Genomic DNA, 20,061 nt, shown 5'->3' on the forward strand with positions numbered 1-20,061 from the left:
GGATATTTACCCAAAGAATACAAAAACAGAAATTAAAAAGCATACATGCACCCCTATGTTTATAGCAGCATTACTTACAATAGCCAAGATATGAAAGCAACCCAAGTGTCCACCAATAGACGAATGGATAAAGAAGATGTTGTGTATGTATATACACGATGGAATATTACTCAGCCATAAGAAGGAATGAAACCTTGCCATTTACAATGACAAGGATGGAGCTAGAGGGTATTATGCTAAGCGAAATCAGTCAGTCAGAGAAAGACTGATACCATATGATTTTGTTCATATGGAATTTAAGAACAAACGAAACAAGCAAAGAGAGAAAGGGGGCAGACCAAGAAACAGACTCTTAACTGTAGAGAACAAACTGATGGTGATCAGAGGGGATGGGGTTGGGGGGGGGCGGGGGATGGATGAAACGTGATGGAGATTGAGCAGGGCACCTGTGATGAGCACCAGGTGATGTGTGGAAGTGTTGAATCATTGTATTGTGCACCTGAAACTAATATTAAATATAATTATAAATATAATTATAAATTTAATAAATTTATATAAATTTAAATATAAATTTAAAATAAAATTTAAAAAAAGAAAAAGGTAGATACATAAAGTTCATATGAAAGAAGAGCCATGACAAGTTTTTAAAAAGGATGATGAAAGGGCCCTGGAATAATGACAAAAACACACTATAAATCTCAAAACCCCAAGCTGTGTGCTGCTTGCATAAAAATGGAGATAAATGGAACAGAATAAAGAAGTAGAGCTGTGTAAATAAAGGAATTAGTATTATATTATGAAGAGGCCTGTCATAGCAGCAAAGAAAGGATGGTTATTTATAAACTGTGCTGAAATAATGAGCCACTGGGTTGCACAGGAACTTTAATCTCAACTGATCTCACCACCCGGGAAAGCAAATTAATAATGAAATTTTAAAAGCTAAATGTAAAAACAAGCCCACAAGGGAAGAGAAGAAAACACAGGAGCACATTTTTGTAATACTGGGGTGGGGAAGGAAAGACTTTCTTTTTTTTTTTTAAAGATTTTATTTATTTGACAGAGACCACAATTAGGAAGAGAGGCAGGCAGAGAGAGAGGAAGGGAAGCAGGCTCCCTGCTGAGCAGAGAGCCCAACTCTGGGCTTGATCCCGGGACCCTGGGATCATGACCTGAGCCAAAGGCAGAGGCTTTAACCCACTGAGCCACCCAGGCACCCCAAGGAAACTCTTTCTAAGCAAGATACTGAATCTCAAAACCAACGGTTTTCGAGCACTGGTCTACTAGTCGTTTGCCAGCTCCTCCACTAAAGGGCAGGGCTGCGCTTGTTGGCTTGGTCTCTCTCCCGGGGCCCATAACAGGAGCTCATGAACACCTGCCGAATGGGCAGATTTGATTACATAAAAATTAGGAAATTCTACATAAGGAGACACAATAAACAAAGTTAAAAGACAAGTGATGGTCCTAGAGAAAAATAATTATTAGGTTGAGCCATATAAAATTCCCATTTTGGGGGAGTAGGGGTAAAAACGGCTGAATTTTAGCAATATCATGTGGTGGGACCTAGTATTTTTCACACATACCAGATAAAGGATGACTATATTTAATTTACAAAAGGTTCTTACAAAACAACAAGACCAGCAATCCAACAGGGAAAAATGGTAAAGAATTTGAACAGATTGCAAAGAAACAAATGCTACTGTGTACCCCTCACTGGAGAGCAAGTGGAACAAAAACTAAAACACAGACCATGGGTAATTTGCCAGACTGGTGAAACAGAATTAGATTTAGGTATCTAGTTTTGCTAAGGATGTGAAGAACAGTGCACCCACACATTAGTGGTCAGAGTACAAACTTCTCTGGAATGTGATTTAGTAGTACTGTTTGGCATGCTTTTAGGAAGGACTACCAGTTTCACTTCTGAGACTCTCCTTCAGAGAAACATGTATTTTTTTTTTTTTTTTAAGATTTTATTTGTCTGAGAGAGAGAAAGAACACAAGCAGGGGGAGCCTCAGGCAGAGGGAGAAGCAGGATCCTCGCTGAGCAGGGAGCCCAATGCAGGACTCAATCCCAGGACCCTGGGACCATGACCGGAGCCGAAAACAGACACTTCACTGACTGAGCCACCCAGGGCCCTGTTCTGATTTTTTTAATGAGCATGTACTTCTATCACATTTTTTTTTTAAAGGCAAAGGGCAGTAAGAAATGTACTGCCCTCTTTGGGGCACAGAATGGAGCAGAAGGAGCCATTAGAGGAATGGGAATTAAGTCAAAATACCACTAAATCATATAAAGACGATATGTATTAAGGTCAAAAGACCTGGGTATGAATCTGGAAAGCTCGTTAAATCTCTGAGCCTTGGATTTCTCACTTGTAAAGTGAGTTGATACACCTACCTTAAAGAGATACTGGGGCCTACTGAATGAAATACAGTATGTCAAAGTGCTCTGCAAAACAGTAAAGTGCTGGGGTGCCTGGGTGGCTCAGTGGGTTAAGCCACTGCCTTCGGCTTAGGTCATGATCTCAGGGTCCTGGGATCGAGTCCCGCATCAGGCTCTCTGCTCAGCAGGGAGCCTGCTTCTCTCTCTCTCTCTACCTGCCTCTCTGTCTACTTGTGATCTCTGTCAAATAAATAAATAAAATCTTTAAACAAAACAAAACAAAAAGAAACAGTAAAGTGCTTAAGAACCAGGGTGTTACTGGTTGGCATGGCAAAGCCCCAGGTTGAAAACCGGAAAAACAAGGGCAAAAGCTACAGACTCCTAAGGAGAGAAGAGAGGGATGGGAACTGATGGAATAAGAGAGAGATTTAAGAGACACACCAACCAATTAGAACGTGTGGACCCAATTCAAACAAATTATTAAACATATTTATGAGAATCAGAAAAATGTGAATGCTGACTGTATATTAGATTATACCAAGAAGCTATTATAACTTTTTAGCTGTAATAGGGCATTATGGCTGTGGGTTTCTTTAATCACTGTCTTCTAGAAGTACATACGGAAATATTTATGGATGAAACGATATGACATCTGGTATTGCTTCCAAATAATTCACAAAGAGGAAAGGGTGGAAATAGAGGTAGGGATGGAACAAGACTGGCTGGCGAAGATATGGAGATTAGTGGTATATTTTTCTACCTTTACAAATGTCTGAAACTTAACCTATTTAAAGTTTTTATTAAAAAAAAAAATGAATGGACTCCACCTTCCTCAGTCTAGGAGGAGGTACTAAGACCTTTCTGAAGTCTGTTGCAGAAGTGAAACTGGGTGGAGCCTTGCCAAGACTGGCCCCAAGGAAGGGCGGAGAAGCCCATGCATAAAGACCATAGGTCAGCAGGCGGGCTGACAAGTACTAAGATCAGAATGCAGTCACATCTATCAAAGAAAAGCAGGGTGATCGGTGACCGACAGCATTGTGCCTACAGGAAGAAGAGGAAAATTTGGTACAAAGTGTAAGTGGCAGCTAACGGGATAATTAAATATCCAATTAGAACTGCAGCTGCTGCGGATTATTTGGAACTGGCTTGACACTGTTAACCAGAATTTCATGCCAGCATCTACACTTCAAATGTCCGTTAGCGAATGGCTTAATACCTTCCTAGGCTCATCCTTTAATACTATTTCAGAAAAATGTTATTGCAAGAAGCAACCCCCAAATCCCGACCGATCAGCTGCACCGCTCTTAATAAAGTTAAACACGCAGAAATAAGCTGCCTCTGAAAGCTGACCTATTAATGTGAAGGGAAAATGAAAAGGCCTCTAGCAAAAGCTTTATTTATATGCTTTTGGTAGCTACATTTTAACTCGTCTTTCTTATGCTTAGGATCCCCTGGTCGAGTGAGCAAGGGCGACCTAACTCCCAGGTCTGCCCTGGTTGCTGCCACTGAAGGGGACAAGGGACGGTGTCATTCAGATGCCTTACTTTTCAGAGACTGCCTCATTCATAAAAGACCAAAACACCATCCGCTGAGGCCCATCAGAAAACAAGGAGCTGGTTGGATCAAGTGAGACATTTTTACATCTTCACCTTCCAAGGGGCTCTACTCTGGTCTACTTCTCATTAGCCCCCTGCCCTCCAGCACTGGCTTCCTCCAAAACCCACAATAACCCACCGCCTCCAGAGCCTAAAGAAAAGGGTTCTAGTCCTCGCTCTGCCACCAATGAGGAGGCAGGGCATCTCATGACCCATTGGTGAAATGAGGGGATGACACAATGGTGTTCTGAGGCTGCCTCCAATGTTCTGATTCCCCCAAGGGCTCCCCCTTAACTTGCTGAGAGAACCAATATGACAGATGGGTTTTCCGGTGAGTCTCTAAGCACAAGCAGTAGAGGAAACCAAAAGGAGAAGGGGAGGATCCTTCACCCCTTTCAAGACTCTGCCTAATTCAGGCCTGGCTGGAGGAGGAGGCTGGAGCTGTAAGAAAACCTAATCGCCCGCATAATATCTACTCATTTTATCCAAAGTGACAAACACCTAATGGGACAAGAGGAGAAGGAGGAGGAGAGAAATAGAGGTTCTGGAGCTCTCCTAGGCCCCTTCTGCTAACTCCAATGTGAGCTGGATTCTGGTGCCCCCAGCTTTCCTCCCCTACATGGCCACATCCCGCTGCTAAGATACAGTATGTGAACTCAAGTGTGAAGACCTCACATACACTCTAAAAATTCAGCTTTCGTGAAGGAGGGCCTGTGTTTGAGACAAGTTCAAAACAATCCCAAAATGACCTCAAATAAAGCACCGAACCATCTGTGTATGGCAGAACATAAAGGTATCCATTTGGCCCTTCTGTGACAAAGCAGGTCCTTTGGGTGAGATCTGTGGCCATCTCAAGAAAGAAATGAATTCCAGGCTGCTTACTGCTGTCAAAATAGGTTTAGCAGTGTACTCGAGGGCCATGATCTCTTTTTGGCAAGACATGCCTCCTGGCTGCACTCTTGGGAAAAACAAACACACTGTAGATCAGAAAGAGCAATAGTTCATTCAACTTGGTACTCATGCTTCTTACCCACATATTCTGAGAGGAAGACGACAAAGAACGGAGTGACCAGGTCATTAATTCCCTGGACATACCCACTGGCAGGGTGTCGGATGGCCCAAATAAACAGAATTCTTTCGAAGATCTAGGAAAATGAGAAAGAAGACATGACTGTTAAATCATAGGGATACACTCTCGCCCTGTACTTACCTACCTCACAATGTACCTCAGGGATGAGGTCAAATTTTTATTAAATTCTAGAACTACTGTGGGACAAACCAAGTATACAAAAATGCAGAAAGTTTCTAAGAAGCTGGCTGTTTTTAAGCAGGGGTGGAACGTTCTTGCCTTTTGTTTCTCTTTGCAGTAGGCAGTCACTGTGATCTACAAGTGAGAAAAGGCAGGACAGTGACACAAAGGACTGAGGAGAAGGTCTGCCACGGATGGCACTAACCAGGCCACCACACTCCCATTTGTCATTTGTAAATAACTGGTTCTCCATCTCCAGAAGCAAGATGGTAGAACATCTAAGTTCTGATACCTTTTCCAAATCTTTTTTTTATTATCACAGGATGTGGAGAGGAAACTCCCTCTCCACCACACTCTCCTTTCTCCCCACTGAGATGGAAAGAAATGTAGGCCTAGATGTACTTCTAGCCCAGCCTGACTGGGAGCCAGTGACAGACCATCAATGCTGGAAGTCACTTCGTGTATCAGGATGCAACCCAGACATTCACTGGGGACAGGAAGTCAAATAACCTAATCCTACAGCTGGGAACTTGCAAACAGAGAAATCAGCCTGGGCCTCCATGGGAAAGCTGCTGGGGTTAAGTATATTAGCCACAGGAGACCAGAACCTACAGTGGGGAGAAAAAAAAAGATCTTTCAGGTCCCTTTTCAGAGTCTGGCCCTGCCCCATTCAGCTACACTCCCTCTGCCTTCATTAGGCTCTCTCAGTGCCCCACACCCCTTCTTCTCTGATGCTACTTGTCTCCTGACTTCATCCTGGTGACAACAACTCCCTAGTTCAATACATTCTTCAATACATTCTTTACACTGGCTTTGATTGGGCTGCCTCATGTCTCTGGGAGCTACAGCAGAGGGATGGCAGAACTGACGGTGACCGCAAGCGGGGGGCAAGAGAGATAAGTGGGCCTCCACAGCACATGGGCTCAGGGGGCAGACTGCAGAGGGCCTTCTCTGAGTTCAGGTGCAAGGGAGAACCCTCTTCTCCCCCAGGGAGAACAATAGCAAGGAAATGCTTGTATGGTTTTAGGGTTGGTGAGCCAGGGTAGGAGAGAAGTGGAGAATCTAGAGACACAGTAAAGGCTGTTTCCCATCCCCCATGTTGCATCTATCTTCCAGCTGGCAGAGGGAGCTGAGAAACAAACCCACTGTCAACACTCCTGCTCTTACAGGCAGTGAGAACCAAGCTCTGCCTGGAACCGAGCTGGCCTCTCTGCCTCCACTAGAGTTGCCCACTGGCTCTCTGGGGCCCAGGGAAGGGTGTGGCATCCTCATCTGTGTGAGGCCCAACATGCCAACAGAGGCCCTTTTAAATTCTTTCCTCCCTTCCTTGAAACAGATGTTCAAACTGGACCCACCACGTTCAGGAAGATCTAAAGGAGGCCCTGCTCTGTGGCCTTTGTCTGTCCGGGCGTCTCTGTTAGGTCTGAAGAACTCACCAGGGCTTCTACTCAGTTCCTTGTGAATACACAAATCCCAACTGACTGGTTTTAACAGTGGCCAAATACATGGAAGCCAGCGGTTCACAGACAGGAGACGTATGAGAATCCCTCTCCGGTAAGGATGGGACAGTGCAGACATGTACAAGTGAAAATGCCGAAGACAAGGGAACTGAAGAGCACCAGGCCTGGTTACCAGGGAGACCAGGGACTCTTCATTACAGACAGACAGCCTGGGATAATCCTGCCTTGCAGAGAGGAGGGAAGAGGATAATCCCTAAAGGTTTTTCGTGTACCTCTTGTACTTGTGTGGGTAATTCTGACTTGCTATAGTCAATTCTCAAGTATCTTTCAGATATGCAAAGCAAGTCTTTCGATATTCAGCGTTAGTTCTCTGCTCCTTGGCTGGCATTTCACGAATTAAGTCATACTCTTTGACTATAGCCTGCTAGATGGAAAGATGATTCAAGAAAAAATGGAAAGAATATACTTTGAGTTTTCATCTTTGTATTCATGTTCCACTACTAGGAAGAGTATTTCAAACACACTACTTTCCCTATCTCCAAGTTTACAGTAAGTACGCACAGGTAAAAAAGAACTAGCTGAACATCTCCAAATTAAAAGTGTGGAATGAAAAGAAACAAATAAATAAATAAAAGTGTGGAATGAGCCAGGCTCAGCTGTGGGGAACAATGGAAGACATGAAAGGATCCTCAGTAACTTTTTAGCCTCCCCTGAGCTGAATCTGGAGGTAAAATAATGGTGTCACCTTAAAAATCTTCTTTATGCTATTGGTAAGTCATGAGGGGTCCCACCAGTAAAATTATGAATATAACCTAAAGTCAAAGAGACTATTATCTTGAGCCATATTATCACCATCCCTCTCTATATGAGGGTAAATGAAAACAGAGTTCATTTCAGAGAGCACTTACACCCAGTGTCCTAGCTACTGCGAAGCTGTTAAGGAAATCCCTAATCTCAAGGAAGTTATAATTACTGCTTGGGTCAAAAAATAATAGTCCCACTGAGACCTTCCCTGTGCTTCACTAATCTGTTAGGTCTTCCGATATCACTACTAATTCAACTTCCCAAACGGATTTCAAATACCCGAAAGGATTTAAACCAGGCACTCAAACAGGTGTGTGGACACGCACGTTCACGGCAGCATTATTCACAATACCCAAAAGGGGGAAGCAATCCAACTGTCTATGGATGGACGAATGAGTTAACATGTGTTGTAAACACACAAGGAATATTATTCACTTTTAAAAGGAAGGAAATTCTGACACATGCTACAGCACAGATGAACCTTTAAGATATTATGCCAAGTGAAATAAGCCAGTAACACAAGGACAAACATTATATGATCCTACTTATTTGAAGTCCCCGAAATATTCAAATTCACAGAGGCAGAACGTAGGATGGTGGTCGCTGGGGAATGAAGAATTACTGTTTAATAGGTGTAGAGTTTCAGGTTGGGAAGATGGAAAGAAGTCCTCATGATGGGTGGTGGTGATGGTTGTCCAAGTGTGAAGGTACTTAATGGCATTGAAACTGTGCCCTTGAAAATGGTTAAAATGGCACCTTTCATGTTATGTATACTTACCACAATAAAGACCCATGCCACCCCCGCCTGATAAAGTAAAGCAAACACAGGGCTCGGAATTCTAATGTGCGAGTTCAAGTCTCATTCTGTTACCAGGGAGCTGTAAGACTCTGGGTAAGTCCCTCCACTTCCCAAAGCTCCACCTGGGCCCTGGGTTTGTTAAGAAGAGCCAGCGAGACAGCCCAAGAATGTACCCTGCAAGGACCACAGCTCCATATCTGGACACAAGGCACTACTGCAATTGGCTGTAAACCTGCTGGCGGCTGGGGAAAGGGCTAGGACAGAGCCGTGCAGAACAGGGGCCGCGGGAGTTACAGGGGGAGAAGGGCCCAGAACATTAAGTGCTTCCCTCACCTCCTGTACAAGTGGCTGCTGGAACAACGGAATGAGCGGATTTGTCCTTGGAATGTCAATGTGAATCTGAAAAAGAGAAGTCAGGTCTAAAAACACAAATGCTGGTTTGTTCTTTTGAGAAGTTATTTTCTTCGGAACAGGGAATCGAGCAAGTAAGAGTGAGCCCACACTTTACATTGAGAAAGCACTGACAGACCCACCAAAAAAGTCTAGTGAAGCCCACCTGTCCTTCTGGAATACATTCCCATGACAGCAATAGCTTATTGAGAGTGAGGAAACCTCCCCAAATAAACCACTCACATCAATTAGCAACAGGCTTCACAACCTAAGAGGATCAGCCGCTTTTTCCTGGTGCTCTGGAGTCTGTTTCACTCTGGGCTGGCATGTACTCAACAGGTGTGATTGAAAGGGGGACCCCTCCTTCAGAATCTTATCAAAAGTCGCCAAGGACTGGAAGGGCTCTGATGGCTGTGCTAATAAGCCAGGACGGGGAGCCCGAGGAAGCTGGCCTTCAGTAACTGGCACTGAACATCCTCACTTCTATCACCAAAGAGGTCACTATGGTCGATTTCTGCCTTAGGATTTCTCTGCACCCAGTCTAACGACCCCAAGCACTGTGTCAGTGGCAACAGAGGCTGCTTCAGTTCCTGAGGCTTGCTGAGGACAGTTGCCAGCACCCAGCCTTCCCCCCCTTTCCTTCCCTCCTCTTTTGGCAGGCTGTGGGGACCACTATAAGGGTGAGGGAGCACTCCCTGCTGAGCTAGTCTTGCAGACAGACAGACAGACGGGGGCCTGAGAAGGCGCCACCGCTGCCAGAAGGACATACTGATGTCACACAGTCCAGAGGGCCTGGACTACTCCCGAGCGAGCTCATCTTCCACTCTGCGCCCCAAGACCCTTACTATCTGCGATCTGAGGACCAACCGCCTTGGCAGCATCTGAGAGTTTGTTCACAGTGAAGGTCGCACCCTAGACCCAGTGAATCAGAATCTGTGTTTTACCATGATCCTTGGGTGGGTTTTTATCAAGGTCCTAGGTGATTTGTATGCACAATAAAGTTTGAGAAGCACTGCCAGTGATTAGTGCCAAAAAAAGAAAAATCTATTCAAAATGGCTAAAATCAGAGCTACTCATTAGAAAGAGGGGAAGCAGCTCTGGGAATAAAGCTAATTTCTAATGAGCACACCAGAGCCTGCAGACTTGGAAATCCCGCACTCCAACAGTACTCCTAGGAGACACACCTGAAAATTATGACTCGTAACCAAAAAAGGTGATGACTGTACCTGTCGGTAGGTATCCTGGTGATGTTCCTCATTTCGAGAGTCATAATACTGCTCAATGAAGCCAAAATATTCCTCCCGCTTCCGCTGCAGGGTCAGCTTCCTCCTCTCGGTGTTTGCGGGGAGATAGCCCTACAGACAGGATTGCTGGTCAGATGGGGACACACGCTGGTTGCATGAATCTTTAATTTTTTATCTTAGCCTGAGGAGTGGCTTGGAAACTGTCGAAGGAATGGAAGGACAACTGCCAAGAGGTCAAGAGTCCTCCCTTCCTGGGTCTGGCCACTCAGTGCTTGCTCTCTCCTCCTTCAACGAGCCCCGCATGTGGGCAGATGAAGCAAGGCCAGCCTTCCCAGGGCTAGTTACCCCCATGGCCCTGCGCCATGTGTGCAGCGCAGTCTGCTGGCGAGTACTCGAGAGCTCCCGGAGTTGGCGCAGCTGAACAATGGATGTAAGGTCAACAGGAGGGAACTGGACCCAAATTGGGGCCTCTGAGGGCTGCATGTGTGCAAGGTAACAGGTCCGAGAATCCCAGCAATACGGCCCCCTCTGTGACGCACCTTGGTAGCATGCCGTGGACATCTGTGCCGGTCACATAACCTTTTTCATGATAACAGTCAGAATTCACAGCTAAGGAAGCTGAACGGAATCTGTGACATAGCAGTGACAACCCACAGACACAGAGCTCCTAGCAGCGGCCTCCTGCCTCGCCAAAGCTCTGGGCCAACTTCCCTCCTCATCCCGGTCTAGACCCCACTCTCCATTCTTGCATCTCCTGCTCCCCTTCTGTTCTCACCAAACCTCCTCTTCATAGCATCTGCCCCTCCTGGAGGTGGCCCAGGCAGTGGTAACGGCTACAGGAGCGGGAGGGGGCAGGGCTCAGGAGAGTGGCCCTTCCTCTCGAGGACATTTAGGTCCTACATCCCATGGCCAATGACTGGAGAGCAGGGACAGTGTTCTATTCATGTCCTTGTATCCACACAGCAGCTGGCACCACGCCTGGCAAACAGCAGGCCCTTAACCATTCCTGACTAATGAATGAGCAAATGTGACCGGCTCAGGAAATCCTAGCGTCCCTACCCCAGGGGCTGGCCCAGTGCTCTGTCCTTAGTAAAAGCGGGACTAGTGCAGGCTTCTGCGGGAGGTCCACTTCTCAACCCCATGACTGCAGAGCAGCTCTCCACTGCTCCGGTTATCCCTGCTGGAAGAGCAGGGAACTCCAGGGAACATGGGAGCTGGCCCAAACACGTGCTGGGATCCCCAGGTCACTACACTCTTTCTCCCTGGTGTTGAGAACGTGAGATTGTGACTACAGGGAAAAGCTGTGCTCTTTTATACGTGTGTGAATAAGCTTGCGAGAGTGCGTTTCTCCACGCACAGAAAAAAGATGACAGTCCCACAGATCTGCCGTACCCAGTGGGACCGGAGGAGTCTATGCAGTAAGATGAATGTGTCCAGACTAACCTCAGCAGGTAAGAAGGGCTGTGTGAGGCTCACGCTTCTCTACACAGTGGGTAGAACTCACCGACAGGAGTCTCCAGGTTACAGGTCGAACCTCCCTGGGAACCCCTGGCCAGCTATACTTCCTCAGTTCATCTGCAAACAGAGAACAGCTGTGTTGGATGTGCTCTTCCCACAGGGCCCTAAAACGAACCTCAGCCGGCACTGCCTGACTCCGCCCACCATTCCAGAAAGACCGCCGCCACCAGCACCAGCGGCTACTGACAAGCACAGGGAAAAAGCCCCCAACAGCAGCCCTGAGCAGCACAGTGGCCAAGACACGGCTCCGCAGTGGTGAAGCGGTCAGCTCGGAGGTCAGACTTAGAGGGGAAAAGGAAGCCCAGTGAGTGTGGATTTCAGTCCAAATCGCCTTGAGGAAGGGGAGACCAAAGCCAGGAGAGTTGCACTATGGTCTACGGGCCACAGAATCCAGTCCCACCTAATTTGGTCCCTAATTCCTAGGAACATACTTCTGACTTAATACCTGCATGTCACTGCAATGGGCACCAGATCAGGAGATGCTGGAAAAGTAAAAGAAGGAAGAATAAAGAGCAATAGCTTCCAGGTCTCTCTGGGAGAGTTCCAGTCACCAGGAGCTCCTACCTCACCCAGGGGGTGCCCAGGGACTCACCTAAGTCAGTGTTGTGGCTGGAGAGAAGCTGCCGAAATTTTTCTAGGCGGGTTTTCTCCCGAACAGTCATCGGGGGTGCCCCAGATGCGTTCTGGTCCGAGATGCGGGCAACCAGGGGAATGATGGGTCGGAGAGGGAGGGACTGCTGTTTGTGCAGTGGGCTCCTCAGGCATGTATCACCTGCGATAGGGAGAGAGAGACCGGGTGGCATGTGAGGATGGACACGGACGAGCCTTACGCTGGCGGCTTGGCACCAGGCCCTCTGCCAAAACCGTGTCTGTGCCGCCCGAAGGTGCCTGCTGAGGGGCGGCCGGACTCCCAAAAGAGGGAGGATGGGCTGGGTTGTCAATCACCCCCTAACGAGGCGCCTTCCATGCTGTCAGAGACTCTGGATGCCAGAGCAACTCTGAGCACTTTTGTGGCCACTCTAGAGGGCAAGCAAGTGTTTTCTTTCTACCTCAACTTAGAATGTTCCTTCATGACTAATGTTGCGTTTGGGGGGAACACAGCCTGAGGCCATGTTTGCCTTCCCTTTCCACATCACAGAGCACATGAGAAATGATGACACGGGAAAGCGTGTGTGATAAAAACAGGTGGCTGCTGGCCTGAAACCCCAACCCCCACGTGGGAGCCCCAAGGGCTGAGAGGAACAGGAGGGGTGGCACAACTCTAAACTGTTCTCAGCCCACCCACGTGCCCCGAACACCAGGTGAGAAGCTCTGTCCCAAGGCAATTCTGTCTCGGGAGGCTAAAGTTCCTCTGTGCTCCCACATTTCCCACCCAGAGGAACCAGGTTTTAAGCCTGCTGGGATGTGACTGAAGGAACAGGAGCACAGACTCGAGTAGAACCATACGTCTGCTTCTAGACATTTCTAACCTAGTGGTACAGGACTGACACTGACTGAGTCCTCACTATGTATAAGACATCAGGCGGGTCACATTTACCTGGGCTCTCTTGGATTCTCACAACACACGGTAGAGAACTGGCACTCCTTTATGGAGGAAGAAACTACAACTCAGAGGGGTGAATGGTGATTTGCTAGTGAGAAGACCTGAGATGCCACTTTAGGTCTGTGTGCCTCCAAAAACCCTTATTTATTTTACTACCCCAAAGAAAACTCAGTGTTTTTGTTTTAAATTCTGACTGTCCTTCCGTGGCTGTTCCATATTCTTTAACTGTCTGGGCCCTAAAAAGCAGTAGCCACAACAAGAATTAAATGAGGAACACACACAACTAGAGGGTTGACAGATATGCCTGCCACAGGGTATCCGGCTGGGGTGCCTCGTGTCACATGGGACCTAGAAAACGTGCACCGCACACTGCAGAGCTGAGAGCAATGCGCACTTCTGATAGCACAGATTTTTTTTTAAAGATTTTTATGTATTTATTTGACAGAGAGAAGACAAGCAGAGGGAGCAGCAGGCAGAGGGAGAGAAAGCAGCAGGATCCCCACAGAGCAGGGAGCCTGATGCGGGACTTGATCGGGCCCCTGGGATCGAGATCTGAGGTGAAGGAAACTGCTTAGTCGATTGAGCCACCTAGGTGTCCCTCTGGTATCAGACTAATGGATGAGGCTCACAGGAGGGACCATAAAAGGAATGTTCTGGACGGTCCCGGCTGCACATGCGCAGTACCTTCACTGGAGGCTGTGGCAGGGCCTTCCTCACACTGGGACCCTTGGAGACCCTCAGTCACAGCACAAAGACACTTCCAAGAGCCTACAGCTATGGGCCTCCATCAGCTAACCGCGAACACCCATGTGGGCATGGCCCTGAAGGTTCAACCTGGGGCCCGGGTCACTGATGGAAAGTGGCTGTGGAATAATTTTAAAGGCATTACGGCTTAATTTCATGACCACGTGCTTATTTGAAACTGCAGAAGTTGTTCCCTTAGAACACAATTCAGACACACTCCAGGGCTCTGCCGTTCCTCTGCTTCCTTTTCACCCTTTACCCGCCAGCTGTTCTAACTTTCACTGGAATGATGACACTTCCCTCTCCAAGCTCAGAATGACTGGCTTCCACAAAACCCCTTAGGGCAACATTACATACAGCCATGGATGCTTAAAGGAGTACAGTGACAGTCCCCAAACATTGGATAAAGCCACCATCACCTTGAACAGTTGCTGAAAAAAAGAAACAGGAGGGGTGTCTCCTCCCACCCCACCCAACCTGATGGGCAGCGAGCTGTGACCCAGAGCCTTCAGGCCCACCTTGCTCCATCCCTTGGAACAGGGAAATGTCAGCCCTATGCTAGTGACTGCTCCCAGGGCTGAGGAGGCCAACCAACAGTGCCAAACATCTGCAGCCAACGGCAGTTTTACATATGTTCGCTTATTCTTAAGCCTGACCACAATGTGAAGCAACCAAACCGCAGAAGTTTGGGAAAGAAGAAGAGAATGCCAGGCAACTCCGAGAGTCGGGAACTGAAGCCCCAGGGAGCCATCAAGGTGGGAGAAGCAAGTACAGCCTATGACCCCTTAGGTCACTGATGTCTAAGGAGCTCAAGCTCTCACGATTATCAGCCAATGAAAGATCTGAGTGATGCCCTAAAGAAAATCTGTTTATTTCAAAGGCATTCTGCTAAAAAGGCTGAAGCTCTGGAGGGAGCAGGATGGACTTACTGGAATTTCTGGACAGCTGAGCGTCACTGCTGGACTTGATGACTTTGTAGCTGGCAGGAACATCGGATGTTGTTGACTGGGAGCGCTCCGGCTTCACCCTCAGCTTGCTGTGGTTTTCCAGGACTTGGGCTGCGGTTGCCAGAGCAACTTTCGAGTTTAGAGTTTGGAAAGAAGGGGAGGAAAAGTCCTCTTCCTCGTCATCGCCAATGTCCCAAGCATCACTGGTGTTCCGGGCAAACTCATGGAAGCTGGAGGCCTTCTTATTCTTCAACGGAACTGCGTTGACTTTGGAGCGTTCTTTGATGAAGCTTTAAGAAAGGAGACATCGTCACCAAGGAATGATCGGACACAGGACACATGTGACCACCTTCACTTGCTTAATATTAACAGTATAACAAACTACCTCGTACACAGTCTTTTCCTTTCTCAAACAAAATAACACTCGCATCCACTCCTCACCTAGATAAGTCTGGACCAGCACTATGCTCCAGAGGCAGATGCAGCCAAGATGCAATGCTCACCAAATATCCCATGTGCTCCCCTACGATTGCCAGCTCCCTCCAACTGAGGGGAGGCCAGATGACTAGTTCCAGCCAAAGCGCTGAGGTGAGAAGTGAGGTAATCCCTGCCAAGCCGAAGCAGACGAGAAAAGTGTGAGTTCTCTCTGTAAGCTTTCTTCTACCGTGGTGACCGGCTGGAGGTGGGGGGCAGAGGGTGGTGCCTCCCTCACCTGGGAAACAGAGTGGCTGCAAGGAACAGGGCCTGCCCCCCTCTCTCACTCAACTCCACTTGAAACACTTAGCATGAGCAAGGAAGAAACCTTTGTTGTGTCAATCCACTGAGATTCCAGAGTTAATCTCTTATGGCAACATAACCTGAACTATTGCTTAGAGTAGAAAAGAAACCACTGGCAGAACCAGAGATAATTTTAGGTAGGTCCATATGCAACACTAAACACTGAGCTCCAGAATGAACGAGCTGTTCCTTTTTTATTCTGTTAAAGCCCTTCTGCTAGCCTAGAGGAGATGGTCTCACTTGGGGCTACTCGGTCTTGAAGACTATTTTTTAACAAAGAGACGGCAGCCTCAGGGTCCACATTTGTAAGCAACCTCAGATAGCTTAGAATTTTATTAATAAAATTGTTTTGGGGGTGGCTGGGTGGCTCAGTCGGTTAAGGGTCTACCTTTAGCTCAGGTCACAATCCCAGGGTCCTGGGATCAAGTCCTGCATCAGGCTCCTTGCTCAGCAGGGAGCCTGCTTCCCCCTCTGCCTGCTGCTCCCCCTGCTTGTGTTCTCTCTCTGACTAAAAAAAAAAAAAAAAAAAAAAAAAAAAAAAAGATTGTTTTGTTTTTTACGGTGTTTATTTTTCTAAAGTTACTTTCCATTTTTGGCAAGTGATAACTGGCTCTCTAATTCTAATTTATAGAAGTGATAGGGTTTACTTTAAAATACAAATCTGGGACACCTGGCTGACACATTTAGTGAGTCATGTGACTCTTCATCTCTGGGTTGTGAGTTCAAGCCCCACACTGGGTGTAGTGGTTACTTAAAAGATAAAATCCTTAAAAAAATAATGAAATATAAATCTAATTGAGTTTTTTAAAGAGTTCATTCTTTTAAATCCATTTGGTAAATAACAGTACAGACTGTGGCAGAAAAACTATAAATATGGTGCATAACTAAAGTTTGGGAAATACCACATTAGCTCACTGATGAAAGAGAGCCTAGTTTTAAGAGTTACTCAGACCGTTACTACTTTCCTGACCTTTTCCTCTTTATGTCTCCCCATTAACATCTGCAGGCTCTTATTCTCGATCCAGGGGACTAAATGGCTGGGACATTTCTTCTTCTTTTAAAAGATTTATTTATTTTAGAGAGAAAGAGTGTGCACGTGCACATAGGCGCATGTAGGGGGAGGGGTAGAGGGAGAGGGAGAGAGAATCTTAAGCAGACTCCATGTTGACCCAGAGCCCAACTCAGGGCTTGATCTCCTGACCCTGAGATCACTACCTAAAACCAAGAGTTGGATGCTGGTTGGGACATTTCTAACTCAGTCTTGTCTAACATCTCTTGAATCCCAAACCTCGTATAAGTTTACACCTGGGGACTGGAATGCACTGGAGTAAAGACATCATTAAATGCCTCTGTTTCCTCCAGCAACGCACAGTGACTTTAGCAGGGAAACAAAGCTCTGCCAGAAGAGCAGAAGTTCCCCCATTTCCAGGAGCTTCCTCTTGGGCAGAGATGGGGGGCCTAATAAACCATCTCATCTCACTAGAGGAGTCCAAGGCTTATTCTGAAAGATAATGGTTATTGATATTGATGAATACAGTCTGATAACTCATACAGCTCATCAAATGTCCCTATTATTAGCATCAGAAAAGGAGTAAGATTTTACTGAGGCATTATTTTCAAACACCGGTCTCACATAGAGTAAAGGAAGAAAAGACATCACACAAAATACAGGAGAGAAAACTAGATTACAAGATGTAGCAGTTTAAATGTGATGGAAACAAAATACCATTTTCTTTTTTTTTTTTTTTTTAAGATTATTTATTTATTTATTTGACAGACAGAGATCACAAGTAGGCAGAGAGGCAGGCCGGGGGTGGTGGGAGTGGAGCAGGCTCCCTGCTGAGAAGAGAGCCCGATGTGGGGCTCAATCCCAGAACCCTGAGATCATGACCTAAGCCGAAGGCAGAGGCTTAACCCACTGAGCCACCCAGGCACCCCGGAAACAAAATACCATTTTCCACCTGCTCAGTTAGCAAAGCTCTAAAGAGCAGTTCTCCTCAGTGTTGACCATCTGATACTGCCAGATTGGGTGGGGGGGTATACTGTACAGCCTTTTGGAAAACAACGTGGCAATATACCATACCATAAGCCCTAAAACGGTTTGTAATCTCTGATACTAACAAATAACCAGAGGGTCAAAGAGGCTTTAAAGCAGTTTATCATGGTGTTACTTATTTTGGTTAAAGACTGAAAACAACATAAACATCTAGAAATTGGAAATGATGAAATAAATCACAGTTCAGCCACCAGATGAAATGTTATAATGCCCCTGAAAAGCACATCTTACAGGATATTTAATAACACTAGAAAATGATCTCAATAAAGTGAAAATTGGAACCAAAAAATATTTTTATAATCTCTGTATTAAGAAAAAAGTACCTGCATAGAAAAGACCAGTAAGATAATAGATCAAAACGTTAACAGTGCTTATCACTAGGCTGTGGAATTATAGGTGATATCTGATTTCATTTTTATAGGCCTCTGAATTATTCATGTTTCCTACAGTGAGCATAATATTTTTATTTATCAGTGGATAAGATTGTTGGCTTTCAGCAATCCCTAAAGTAAGGGTACTTATAAACTTACTGAATGGACAATCAGAAATTAACAAGAGCTCAAATCAAAGAAAATAAAACAGAAGCAACACATTGTGAATATATACTGTCAAAAATCCATCCGTGAGCCAGAAAAGGCAAATTACTCCTCTGCAGACCTGGTGAAGCTATATGTTAAGGACTTGTCACCATGCCCGCTTCTCCTTTGTCGAGGGGGATGCAGGACCCACTGCCTGCAGTACACACCCCAGAAGGTCCCCTGTCAAGAACAAATAGGCAGGGGTCGCCTGGCTGGCTCAGTTGGTTAAGCATCTGCCTTTGGGTCAGCTTATGATCCCAGGGTCCTGGAATGCAGTCCCCATCGGGACAGGCTTCCTGCTCAGCAGGGAACCTGCTTCTCCCTCTCCCTCTGCCTTCTACTTCCCCTGCTTATGCACTCTCTCTGTCCAATAAATAAATAAAATCTTTAAAAAAGGAGAACAACAAACAGGCAGATGTGCATCAATAAAAAACTGCATAGGAGTCTATGGTTATTGTTGTTTTCCTCTTTGGAGGCAATGTTTACCTCAAGATTGCACATCATGAACCCAACAGAGTGATATGGAGTGGTATGGATACCAAGGTTCACTACTGTTTTTTCCTGGCTGTTTCCTAAATACTGTCTCTTGCTTTTTTATTTTATTTGTATCTGTATACTTGTAACTACTATTTTTTTTGAGAGAGCAAGAGCATGCACATGTGCCTGTTGCAGGGCACAGGCTGGGAGAGGGGAAGAGAGAACTCAAGCAGACTCCTTGCTGAATGTGGAGCCTGCCACAGGGCTTGATCCCAAAACCCGAGATCATGACCTGAGCTGAAATCAAGAGTCAGATGTCTAACTGACTGAGCCACTTGGATGCTCCCTCCTTTTAAGTAGGCTCCACGCCCAACGTAGGGCTTGAACTCACCACCCCAAGATCAAGAGTTGCATGCTTTAATGACTGAGCCAGCCAGGCACCCATCCTAAATACTCTTTTGATATTTTGAGGATTTTTTAAATAAGCCATTAAATCAAGAAGCTGAATTTTAATTCTGGCAAAAGAACTGGCTGGATGCTGAATGAACACCGGCTGAAGCACTCACACACTCTGGCCTGGGTTAAAACTCCACACCAAGAGATGGCCGTGTAGAGCGTTGGGCTTTCTATACGAATGAAGAATGTAAATCATCTGAGTGGTGCGTACATAAGGGTGTGTTATATTTTTCTTTACACCTTTTTATGCATTTCAAGTACTTCATTATATTTTTTGAAGCAGATGAAGATTCAGTATAAGTCAACTATTAAGATTAAGAATTGGAATTTCCTCAGATGAAGACTTTTGCAAATAGAAATTGGAAGGACATACTGCAACACACTACAGAGCAAAGAAGGGAGGAAAGAATGTCATTCCCTGTGACAGAAAAATGGAAATTCCAAGCAGACCATTTTGAGAAATCATTTTAGGGATACCTATTCCACAAAACCCAAAACTCAACCAACCAGTTAAAAAAGTCAGCTCTGTCCTCAGGAAGAGGCCTTCGTGGGGGAGGGGGTTCCTAAAGGGGTAGGAGTCTGAGGACAGAAGGTTGGTGAGAACCACTCACAGAACCAAAGAGGCATGTCAAAGTGAAAAGGTACCTAGGTTGCCACTGAGAGAAAGCAAAAAAGTCTACAGACCAGCAACAATGGGGCTGAAGTGTTTTCATGTTTATTAATTCTGTTCTCTCTGGAGGAGATAATATAAATTTACACGTACCCAAAAGTTAACATGTATTGGCTATTTACTGGGTGCCAGGTTCTGTGCTACTATATACACCCATTTTCTGATGAACGCTCATTCGTAAGGCTATGAAGTACTATTATTATCATTACTATTTCCATTTGCAGATAAGGAAACTGTGGCTTACTGAGGTTATAAGCAAATCTAGGTCTACCTGACCTGGGAGCTGCATACACTCTTTTTAACTAGTCCGCCTAGAAAAAGAGGTCTAGTAAGCTCTGTGGCCTGGGTAGAGTTGTTGTCAAGGGAACTGAGCA

At 46.0% G+C, this 20,061-nt stretch overlaps 1 protein-coding gene across 1 annotated transcript in view; it reads right to left on the bottom strand.

Moving 5' to 3' along the window:
- Positions 1-20,061, bottom strand: part of TBC1D22B (TBC1 domain family member 22B) — a 73,468-nt gene that overhangs the window by 33,315 nt on the left and 20,092 nt on the right. The window contains exons 3-8 of the mRNA XM_032862327.1: positions 14,656-14,963; positions 12,032-12,211; positions 11,426-11,496; positions 9,904-10,032; positions 8,621-8,686; positions 5,006-5,120 (exon numbers count right to left, since the gene is read on the bottom strand). Coding sequence (XP_032718218.1) covers positions 5,006-5,120; positions 8,621-8,686; positions 9,904-10,032; positions 11,426-11,496; positions 12,032-12,211; positions 14,656-14,963 — 869 coding nt within the window. The remainder of the gene's footprint in view (positions 1-5,005; positions 5,121-8,620; positions 8,687-9,903; positions 10,033-11,425; positions 11,497-12,031; positions 12,212-14,655; positions 14,964-20,061) is intronic.

This window comes from Lontra canadensis, unplaced genomic scaffold (genome assembly GCF_010015895.1).
Source record: "Lontra canadensis isolate GAN:19392208 unplaced genomic scaffold, GSC_riverotter_1.0 scaffold23, whole genome shotgun sequence".
In the NCBI taxonomy this organism is placed as follows: domain Eukaryota; kingdom Metazoa; phylum Chordata; class Mammalia; order Carnivora; family Mustelidae; genus Lontra; species Lontra canadensis.